The sequence below is a fragment of the Conger conger genome, chromosome 15, assembly GCF_963514075.1.
Source record: "Conger conger chromosome 15, fConCon1.1, whole genome shotgun sequence".
Lineage (NCBI taxonomy): Eukaryota > Metazoa > Chordata > Actinopteri > Anguilliformes > Congridae > Conger > Conger conger.
In genome coordinates, this window is record NC_083774.1 from 23,393,825 (window position 1) to 23,405,971 (window position 12,147).

Here is a 12,147-nt window from a genome sequence, read left to right on the forward strand (position 1 = left end):
TAAACCCCATCCTGCCAGTCACACTAGTAAAGATTCAAAGGTATAAAAAGTATACATCAGTCGGATGCAGAAGAAACGAAAAGATGAAAGCGACAGCAATACTCAGTTGCATCAAACTGACAAATCAATTGGCATCGAACAGAATTATGTGCCATTTTATTGCGCAAATGTGCGCAATAAATGTTGAGATGAGTGGTAAAACCACAGCCGTCTGCTGAATATTGCGATAAATTGAATGGGGCATATTATATAAAAACACATTCTGTCAACTGGGATTTCATTCCATTATTCCCACTGAGGTTATCTTTGAAGTCGTATGCTAGTTTTTTGCGTGATACAGGATAAATGATATTTCCTGTATTGCTGTGGGGTATAATACATAATTGACAACTGAAAATCGGCTATTCTTTTGAGTGAAATTAGCATTTATAATATAGAATATGATTGTTCATGCAGTTTAATTAAATGGACTTCATGGACTGTTAGTTTACTGTTTAAGGCCAGCGTAAAACCCTGGGTATCCTAATGCACTGGTGAGGAAACAGCCATGTTAGGCGAGATCCAAATCTCAAAGGCTTGCTAAATTGACATCCACCCTCTGTGTCTCTGTGTCTTACTTCCCAAGTCTTCACTTCATAATCCAGCTTGAACTACACATTAAATCGGTTTAATTTCCTTCTCAAGAACATTCCTAGGGTCCCTCCAGGTCAACTCTCCTCCCTTACACAGATGTCCTATGGTCCCGCCATTCTTTTCTCAAAATGATCACTTTCGCTGAGCTGGACAGAAACTGTTTCGTCACTGTATGACATTAATAAAGGCGGGAAACCACCTGGTGCAATAGAGATGGGGAATGCATGAATGGGAGGGTCTTGGTCTGCTGTACAGCCAATCAGAACCGACCTACTGAGAGAGACTGTTGTTGAAAATGCAGCTGCATGAGTGGTGTTGGCTCAGCTGTTGCCCAGTAGCTCCAGTAACTTGAACAGACTTGTGCGTACTGGTATTGTGAGATTATTCATAACTCCAGGCTCTAGGGTGTCACAGTTGGAGTGGTAATTACACAGTCAAGATTTGCCGAAAGCCCTCAGATAGTTTAGGATTAGCATAGCACTCATGCAGAGGTTGCCAATAATGGCAATACGCTTTCTATATCTAGATCCTTTGCCAAAAATTCAGAATAATAATTTAATCTCAGATTGCACAGCCCTTGTTTTGTTCCTTTTGTGATCCAAAGGCAACATGTTAGGTCAGAATCCTTAGTTACTAGAACAACTAGTGATAAGAACATTTTATTTTTGTATCAGGGTTCTGCATGTTTTCAAAAATATTCAAAAGATGAAGAAGGATGGTTTATGCAAAGAATAAATACAGTATATTTGTGGAATGTTTATCATTGGGACATGAGGTTCTATTTGATGGAAAAATGACATTCAAATTCACTCCATGTGTAGTGTAAACTGTAAACTGTGTAAACTGTGTATACTGACAACATTGAAGCCACTTTTAATCAAGCCCACCCTTAGTCTTCTGGCCCCAGAAGCGATCCTACCTCACAGAGAGTGGGCCTGCTACAGTTGTGTTCAAGTGAATAGCAGCATGTTAAGTGAATAAAGTGCAAATATTTTTTAATAGCTTTTAGTTCCATATTTCAAATGTAGTGGAAACATTACAAATCAAAGAATTAACAAGTTTTATCAAGTCTGCGTTATTCTGTTACAGGAAGCAAAGAAAAGGTATCTGTTAAAAAAGAATGCTGACATTTTTATCTTCAAACTCAAACACTTACAGTATAAACTGAAGAAACTTTTCAAGATCATCTACACTCCACAGTTCCTGTGAATTTTTGGGTTTTGCTTCAGAAACTGCATTTTTAATGTCAATGGGGTTGAGGTCGGGGGATTAAGCTGGCCACTCCATTACCTCAATCCTTTTTGTCTGCAACCAAGATATTGCTGGCTTACTCGTGTGTTTGAGGTCGTTGAAATGCCCCCAATGGGCATTTCCTCTTTGGCATACGGCAACATAATCTATTCAAACTGATCCATGCTCCCTGATATACGATAAATAGGCCCAACACCAGAGTATGAAAAACATCCCCATACCATGATTTTTGCGCCACCATGCTTCACTGTCTTCACAGTGTACTGTGGCTTGAATTCAGTGCCCGGGGGTCGTCTGACATACTGTCAATGGCCACTAGACTTGAAAAGAACAATTTTACTCTGATCGGTCCACAGAATGTTACACCATTTCTCTTTGGGCCAATCGATGTGTTACTTGGCAAATTTTAACCGATTCTGCACATGCCGTTTTTCAACAATGCTGCTTTACGGTGGCTTCTTGTTGATAGCTTAGCTTCGATCAAACGTCTTCTGGCTGTAACAGCACTTATAGGTAATTGTATATCATCTTTGATCTTCCTGGAGCTGATGAATGGCTGAATCTTTGCCATTCTGACTAGTCTTCGATCCGTTTTAACAGTAGTTGCTTGTTTTCTTCCGCGTGTTTCGGGTTTTTACTGCCATTTTAAAGCATTTGAGATAATTTTAGCAGAGCATCCTATAATTTGCTGCACTTCTTGATACGTTTTTGAACACACCGCTTTCGATGGATGAGTCAATTACTCAGAACAAGCAGCGTGCATGTCATGACAGTTGGGTCTGTTACACTACTACATCTACAAGTAAATTATTTGTCATGCAGAAATATCACTACTAGTAATAACAGTGGTTCATCAGGTTACTGATGCTGTACTGCTATTTTGTAATACAACTGTATGTCTGATTGTCTGCTGATCTTCACCTGCATATCATATTCAGTCTAGAAATCATAACCTGGCTCTGAAACTGAGGATACTGAGGGAATAAACACAGTGAGACATTTATGGCAAAAATAGAAAATGATTATGCTTCCAGCTACACTGAACAGCCCACTTTGTGACTTGATGTGCCTTAATATCTCCTGTTGAAAGCCAGAAATTCAAGGCAGAGAGCTGTTCCCAGGACCCCCACATATTCCCCATATGCAGTGAAGTGGTAGGAATGACTCTTTTTCCTGCAGCTCACGTCCACTGCGATGACACAGACCTCTCTGTTCTCACGGATACGCTGTATCATATCATATAACCAATCCGCAAAAAGCTGTTAAACAATGAAGGGGGAGACCCTGGGAAAAGGGATTAATTTAAGTAAAAAAACAACATAAAAACAAAGCACAGCTCAGCTCAGCAGCACTCATAATTTATGAAGACAGATAACTGCAACCAGCCACCAACAAGATGATTAAATCAGGGAATGAATAGTTCATCTTTGCACACAGCAAATAAAACAGGATCTAACTGAATTAAAGGGCTCTAACATGGAATCTATGAAAAATGTCCAAACTCCAATTAGCATGGGCTGTCCTCAGGTCACTGAAGTTTTTAATTTTAAAGTTTAAAACCCAAGGCTTTCTGTTCCTCTAGGGCACAGGTGTCAAACTCCAGTCCTGGAGGGCCGCAGTGTCTGCTGGTTTTTGGGGTGTTCTGGGTTCATTCAAGTCATTGATTGGTGAAAGTATCCACACGCCTTGTTCCCAAGGCCTTAATTGGCAGCTGAAAGGAAACCACAAAAACCTGCAGACACTGCGGCCCCCTGGGGATTCAGTTTGACACCCTGGCTCTAGGGTATGAATTAAGCCAAACAACAAAACAAGACAGGGTCCCGGAGTCTAGAACTGAATTCTGACCAATTCTGGGTAGCCCTGCAGGGTGAATTAATGAAGTAGCGATAGAACTGCCCAGGGTTAGGCAGCATTCAGTCAACCAAGCTCTGGGTCTCACTGCTCTCTACAGAGGCCCGCTGGTGACCCAGTTACCCATGGTCGGCCTGCTGAAGCTCACATGAACTACTTTCCTCCCACTCATGTTCGTGCAAGCTTGGCCTGTGGGCTGCAGAGTGAAAATAAGCTGGTGACATCCCAGATGAAGGATGCTAAAAAACCTCATACCAATGGTAACATACAGTACAATGGTGGATCTTTGATGTTATGTGGTTAAGTGCACGCATGCACACACACACACACACACACACACACACACACAGTAAACCACAGTGCAATGAAGGGGCTGATTGCTCTAGCAGAATGCAGAGTCTAGCCCGCAGGATAATTACTGCAGCAGCAGAGCCTATTTCTCTACTTTAACATGACCTGGCAGCCAGACATCTCCCTCCATTTCGGGAATCCTGCCAGCGACTGTGGGTCTGTGGATTCCTCTGAGAGCCGAGGGAAGAAGCCCTTCATCTCTCTGCCACCACCACTCTCTACATCGCTAACGAACACCACTGTCACTCTCATGCAGTCCTCCCCAGCGAATTCTGGATTTAATTAAAAGCATGATATAACATATCAAGCATTTTTCATTTTTTAATTTAGCATTTATTTCTTTAAATCCTATGCATACTTGCACAGTGAGTGCTTTATTAGTTATTCATAAGACCTATATTTTAGACTTATTAACTCTTCTGCTGCTGTAGCCTATCCACTTAGAGGTTTGACAAGTGTGTTCAAAGATGTTCTTCTGAATACCACTGTTGTAATGTGCGGTTATTTGCATTACTGTCAGCTTCGACCAGTCTGGCCCTTCTCCTCTGACCTCTCTCATTAACAACGCATTTCTGCCTGCAGAACTGCTGCTCACTGGTTACTTTTTGCGTGAAAATCCCAAGAGTTCAGCAGTTTCTGAGATACTCAACCCACCCTGTCTGGCACCAATAATCAGTCCACAGTCAAAGTCATTTAGATCACATTTCTGAATGTCTTGACCACGTCGGCATGCTTTTATACATTTAGTTGCTGCCACATGATTGCTTGATTAAATATTTGCATTAACAAGCTGGCGTACAGGTCTACCTAATAAATTGATCACTGAGTACATATCACGCCACCCTAAAGCAAACCCAGAGACAAGACATGCATGCCAGGGGGCTGCTGGGAGGCTCACTGGGTTAAGGCACTGTGCACTGTGCATGAATAAGCCCCTCAGTTTCAGCCCAAATCCAGACTGTGCCAGACCTGGCTGCGGCTGTTAGCTCCATAGAGAGAAATGCAATTAGAGATTCTGTCGCCCAGGGTATAGGAGAGTTCAGTTGGTTCAGCATTACATTGCTCCCTGGGGCCTCTGGGTCAATCATGCACCTACACACTGCATGTCAAAGGTGCAAATATCTTCCTCTGACTCCATTATGTGAGCTCAGCCAGAGGGCCCACACATTCATGCATTACATTACAGGCAATGAACACACGCTCTTATCCAGAGAGATGTACAATAAAGCGCAAATCAAACCCAGGGACAAGTGCGTTGAGGAGCCTAGAGGAAAGTGCAGTTCCGAGTCCTAGAGTGATCCCACATATACAACTTGAACCCTTGAAGAGTACATCAACTTGTCAACTAGCATACCAAGGTTGGCAGCTACAATGCCCTGAAAACTACAATAAGTGCTATTATAAGCCATGGTCTACACAAGGCTAATCATAGGAGTGAGGTAGGGAGGGAAAGGTGCAGCCTGAAGAGATGAGTGTTCAGTCTGCGCTTGAAAGTGGTCCACAGCAAAATGAGGAAACCAAAACAGATGAATTTTCTAAGAGAAACGCAGGCAATTAAGCATTTTACTAAATCATTATTTGAGGTAATGAGGACTGGTCAGACCTTGATTTCAACTCTTCTACGTCCAATCAACTCATAAAATCATGTTCTCACACGTGCCTACAACAGAATGCCTTGTTGTATCAAACTGACTAATGATTTCACTTCATTATAGAGGTTAAATCTTCATTTAAACAAATTTTCAACAAATTATCATATATGGATTTTAACTTTGTATTATTATGAATAGCTATAATGCATTTTGTTGTGGATTTTGTTATACCCGCGGATTCCTGGATCCCCGTCCTTTTGTGTCGTTTACTGTATTTAATTTACTTGTGTGTTTTTATTTTCAGGTTGTAGACTGGGTGCAGTTCGTGTTCCATGTGCAATCCTGGCTTTCCACCTCACACAGTCATTTCACTCGCCTCGTCATTCCATTAGCACTGATCTCGTTTGCCCCGCGGTTCTGATCACATGCCTCACGCCCTCATTAATCATTCAATTAGTACCGGCACATGCAGATCAATCACTCCCCCATAGTTAATCATTCTATATCTGAGGACATTCTCCCTTTTCTCTCCTCTCTAATCAACACCTCCCTCTCTTCCGGCACCATGCCCTCTTCCCTGAAGAGGGCCAGAGTCACTCCCCTCCTCAAAAAACCTACTCTCGATCCCTCTGCCCTGAACAACTACCGGCCTGTCTCTCTTCTTCCCTTTCTCGCTAAAACCCTGGAACGGGCGGTCTGCTCCCAACTGTCCACTTATCTTCTCCACAACAATCTCCATGACCCAAACCAGTCTGGCTTCAAGAGTGGCCACTCCACTGAAACCGCCCTGCTCGCGGTCACTGAGGCACTCCACTCTGCTAAAGCAAAATCCCTCTCCTCTGTCCTCATCTTCCTCGACCTGTCGGCCGCCTTCGATACAGTCAACCATGAGATTCTGCTCTCATCGCTGTCACAGGTTCTGCACTCGCTTGGTTTTCCTCCTACCTCTCTGGTCGCTCCTACCAGGTGACTTGGAGGGGCGCACTCTCCGACCCTCAACCCCTACGAACTGGAGTCCCGCAGGGCTCGGTTCTTGGGCCTCTCCTCTTCTCGCAATACACCATGTCTCTTGGTTCTGTTATCTCTTCCCACGGCTTCTCTTATCACTCCTACGCTGATGACACCCAACTCTTCATTTCCTTCCCCCCCGACACCCAAATCACCACACAGATCTCTGCCTGCTTGGCTGATATCTCTGCATGGATGACTTCCCATCACCTGAAGCTCAACCTTGCCAAAACTGAGCTTCTCTACATCCCTGCTAAGTCCTCTCCGTCAATCGACCTCTCACTGACTGTGGAGGACTTTGTAGTTTCCTCCTCCCGTACGGCAAAGAATCTTGGGGTGACTCTTGATAACTGCCTCACCCTGGCTCCACAAGTATCCTCCACTGCCAGAACCTGCAGGTTCTTTCTGTTTAATATACGCCGCATCCGTCATCTCCTGACGGAGAAAGCCACCCAGCTCCTAGTCCAGGCGCTCGTCATTTCCCGCCTGGATTACTGCAACTCCCTCCTAGCCGGTCTCCCAGCGTGCGCCATCAAGCCCCTCCAGCTGGTCCAGAATGCTGCAGCCCGCTTGATCACCAGTCAGCCCAGGTCGGCTCATGTCACCCCGCTTCTCATTGGCCTCCACTGGCTTCCTATTGCCGCACGCATCCGATTCAAGGCCCTAGTGTTGGCATTTCAGGCTGCTAAGGGGACTGCCCCACATTACATACAATCCCTGATCACTCCCTACTCCCCAGCTAGACCACTCCGGTCTGCCAGCTCTGGTCGCCTTACGATTCCCTCTCTACGGGCACCTGGCGGTCGAGCTGCACGTTCACGCCTGTTTTCCGTTCTGGTTCCTCAGTGGTGGAATGACTTGCCTACCGCTGTCAGGACAGCAGAATCCCTCCCCCTATTTCGACGCAGACTCAAAACACACCTCTTCAAACTCTACCTTAGTCCCCCCTCCTGATTTACCCCGCCCCCCCCTTCTGATACCCCTATCCCTGTCTAACCCCCCCCCAAAAAAAAAAAAAAAATTGCACTTATGATGACAACTATATGTTTAGAACAGCAGTCCAGGTGTATTTTCCTAGTTCTGGATGTGATGCTTTGACTTGTGGTAGAACCTATGCACTTGTAAGTCGCTTTGGATTAAAAGCGTCTGCCAAATGACTAAAATGTAAATGTAAATTAATTAGATGGTAAATGGTTGGCATTTATATAGCGCCTTTATCCAAAGCGCTGTACAATTGATGCTTCTCATTCACCCATTCATACACACACTCACACACCGACGGCGATTGGCTGCCATGCAAGGCGCCGACCAGCTCGTCAGGAGCATTTGGGGGTTAGGTGTCTTGCTCAGGGACACTTTCGACACAGCCCGGGTGCGGGATCGAACCGGCAACCCTCCGACTGCCAGACAACTGCTCTTACTGCCTGAGCCATGTCGCCCCACTTTTTCCTACACCTGCCCTTGTCACTATTTAGTCTCAGTTCACACTCCTTTCCTTGCCAGACCATTGAAGTTCTTTCTTCTTGTCAGAGCCTTGGGTTACTTGTCTGTTCCATCAGTTCTTTTTGGAGCTGTCCAGTTTCACACCCAGCCCTGTCTCCTGCCTGTCCCACTGTCCCACTGTCTCCTGCCTGTCCCACTGTCTCCTGCCTGTCCCACTGTCTCCTGCCTGTCCCCCTGTCCCACTGTCTCCTGCCTGTCCCACTGTCTCCTGCCTGTCCCACTGTCCCACTGTCTCCTGCCTGTCCCACTGTCTCCTGCCTGTCCCACTGTCCCACTGTCTCCTGCCTGTCCCACTGTCTCCTGCCTGTCCCACTGTCTCCTGCCTGTCCCCCTGTCCCACTGTCTCCTGCCTGTCCCACTGTCTCCTGCCTGTCCCACTGTCCCACTGTCTCCTGCCTGTCCCACTGTCTCCTGCCTGTCCCACTGTCCCACTGTCTCCTGCCTGTCCCGCTGGCTCCTGCTAGCCTTGACTCCTGCTTGCAGTGCTGTTCCCTGCCAGCTTTGCTTCCTGTCATGTCTGCCTGCTTCATTGCCAATCTACACTCACCTGCCTGCCCAGAGGGTTATGTCGCCCTCAGGATTCTGTACTGCTGGACCTTCCTCTGTCTGTACTGCTCTGCTTTTTTGTTTTTTTGTTAAGTAAACAATTTTTTCCTGAAAATCATAGGTATCGCAATTATTGCCGCCTCTAATAATGATTGTAAATCAAATCACTTCCTGTTCCACTAGAGTATAAAATCAGACAACAAGCCTGCAAAGTCCGTCCATCAGTATGGGGAAAGCCTAAGAACTGTCAATTCAGAAGAGACAGTAGGTCAAACAAACTCTTCGGGAGCACAAAGACAGCCGTTACTAAGCACAACAAACAAAACCAGGCATCTGGATTTTGCCAAACATCATTGGGATTATGACTGGAACGAGTGCTATGGTCAGATGAGATCAACAATTTAGCATTAATGGCACAATTAATAAAAAATAGTACGAGGAGAATTTGGTCGAAAATCTGGTTGTCTGCTAGGAAGCTGAGACTTGGTCATAGGTAGATTGTCCAGCAGCTGGGGCCCACTGTATATTATGTATTCACTTTTAAGGACTGTGAGCAAACATCCTTGCTTGTATTCACAGCTGGAGAAAGCTGTATTTTTATATACATAGCAGACACAGAGAGAGGAGGGGGAGGGAAAAACCCGCAAGACACCAAAGACAACTGCTGCTTCCCAGCCGGTTAGCTCTAGCTCTCCACAGGAACTCACTTTTTGGTTTGTTGTGACAAGCCTACCTCTTTGAGATTATAAATTTTAATTGCTACAATTTACTCTCGAAGAATGAATAATGAACCCTTGTGGAGAGGAGTTTCTCACTGAGTTAATCCAGGAAAGCCTTTTGGCAAGTTTATTCAATTTCATATCTTAATTAAAAAATGTTCTATGTGAAACCATGCTATGCCAAAACATTGTTCTGATTCTGAGAACTGTAAACTCTGTAGCACAAAAGCAAGTTCCTAAACTAGGAAGAGACTAATGATCCAGAACTATTCAATCCAGTACAGTTTTAATAGTGTAGCCCCAGTTCAGTTTCGCCCAAGCAAGGCCAGAGCCGACACCATCAGGCATTTGGAAATGAGATTAAATTAACATTGCAAATGCAATACTCTTCTCCTTCCATGACTTCCTGAATATTTGGTATTAAAATAACTGTTTTTGAAATTCAAAATAATCTAAATAATGCAGGCAGTTCTCATTGCAGAAATTCCCTCGCCAGCCGAAAGGAAGCAGGTACAGTTACTCAGGTGTGAATGTGTCACTTTTCTCAAACATACTATTCAGCAACTTAATGAGCAATGCCATGCCAATTCCACAAACAAGTTATCAAAACTACTTTTGCACATATAGTTAAACAATAATAATGAATTGCAATTGTGTGAGGAAGATCATAAGGGTAGGTGGGGATTAATAATTGTGGGCGTAAAGAGAAATAATAGGTTTGACCTGTAACTCCACTTCAATTTCACTTAAACTGAAACTGTGAATGAACTGATTTGACTACATGAGGGGGAATACATAAGGACAAGTGTGTGAAATGCAAAAGATTTGTATGTGGCCCCTGCTCACACAAAATAAAAAAATCTTGTTTTTCTGTAAAATTGATGAGTAAGCAGAGAGAGACAGTGCATGGAATAGTGGGAACACAGGAAGGGAGAGGCGTACTGAATTCGTTATACCTGAAGGAATTACTCTTTAAAAATACTGCACTCAGTATTTCTTTAGGGACTTCCCTTAATAGTGTTTTTCTTTTTTCGCACATTTCAGCACATTTCTCCATGTAATAGCTTATGCCTTAACACACTTTTGCCGGTATAACAAAATGTTGAAATGGATTCAGCGTTTCAGCAGTGGCATGGCTCAGCCTGTCTTGTGTACCTGTATCCACACAGGCTCCAGGGTGGGTCCAGGGGAGGTGAGGTTCTCCAGGTGACCCGTCCTCTCGTAGGTGAACACCGTCCCGGCAGCCTTGTAGTCCCCGTTCCACTGGATGGTCCAGCCGCCGTTCAGGAAGTACTTGTCGGGGTCGTTGCTCCGTAGCGCCAGGAAGTTCCCAGCCTCAGCCACCTCCTCGATGCGGATGTCCCTCGCCCCCTCGGGAATCAGACCAATGTCCACATAGCCTAGGGAGGAGAGCGAGAGTGAAGAGGGGGAGGGGGAGATAGAAAGAGATAGAGAGACAGAGACGAAGAGAGAGAGCACCCAAGAGTGAGAGATTATTATTCAACCTTCAGATGAAAGGCTCAAGTTGTGTTTCTTTCAATAAACATAATCATGAATTATATATAACTTTCCCATTGCCATAGTTTCAGATTATGCAGTCATAAATGTATTTAAAGACAAGCTGGAATCAAAATGTACTTTTCCCTCAATTCTTCATAACCATACAAACATTTCTAAAAGTATATACACAGTATATTCCATAAAATAATAAAAATTTCAATACTTTAGTTGTATATTTTTTTTCTACTTCCTGGAAATCAGAATTTAGATTATATGGCATCGCGTACCAGTGGGCATGTAGTACGTCGATTAAATGCCTGTCCATTTTCCGGTCCCCTCCAATCAATATCCTTTCAGGCAGAGGTGCACATTATCCCACACTATTCCCCTATCCCACGCTCCCATTATCCCAGACGTCAGCACAATCCCACACCGCCGTTACCCCTCCCCCCCCCCACGCTGCGCCGTACCCAGCCCCTCGCTCTTCTCAAACGTCTTCTTCACGGTCTCGCAGGTGGAGCCGTTGCCGTGACACACTCCGCACCGGTCTTCCACCGCGTTGGAGTCGATCTCGTAATCGCAGCCCACGTTCTGCAAGACAGCGTACGTTCACAACATTCATGACTTCGTAACGCAACACTCGCCCAGCGCTGCCGTCGGCTGTGGGCGCGTCCCCTGCAGCCGACGCAGCGGGCGGAGGGAGGGTACACTTAGTATTCACTTCCATGGAGCGCAAGACTGCATTCTTATCAGAGCCCCCATTGACTCCGAACGTCATCATGGCACGTATAAAGTAAAGTCTCCATCAATATCCTTCGCTTTTTATTACAGCAGAAAACCCTGTACCTATGAGAACAGTGGAATACCACAGCCCGTCAAGCTGACTGCGTGCAATCAATAAAAATATCAACATTTCAGTTTCAATGTTTCAGCTTTTGCTTTGCCTTTGTCACCATTCTGGCATTTATATAGCCTCCAAATATGAATTGATGATAAAACACGACACTGGATCAGCTTAAAAAGACATACAAGACTTGAAGGGGCAGGATAGGCAAATATGTTTTTAGATGTTTAACTTAAATAAATCCAAAACAATTTGGAAAACAGGCCTGTAAGGGGCTACAGTCTTAACAAAATTAACTTTTTTTTTGCAGAGGTAGAAACTTCCATTCCACATGAAATTGTCTGTGTTG

The 12,147-nt window shown here is 44.7% G+C and overlaps 1 protein-coding gene across 1 annotated transcript in view; it reads right to left on the reverse strand.

Annotated features, from left to right (window-relative positions):
• The window catches only part of LOC133111079 (A disintegrin and metalloproteinase with thrombospondin motifs 7), a 97,277-nt gene that overhangs the window by 35,271 nt on the left and 49,859 nt on the right, over positions 1-12,147 (reverse strand). The window contains exons 14-15 of the mRNA XM_061221238.1: positions 11,425-11,545; positions 10,610-10,854 (exon numbers count right to left, since the gene is read on the reverse strand). Of these exons, the coding sequence (XP_061077222.1) occupies positions 10,610-10,854; positions 11,425-11,545 (366 nt within the window). The remainder of the gene's footprint in view (positions 1-10,609; positions 10,855-11,424; positions 11,546-12,147) is intronic.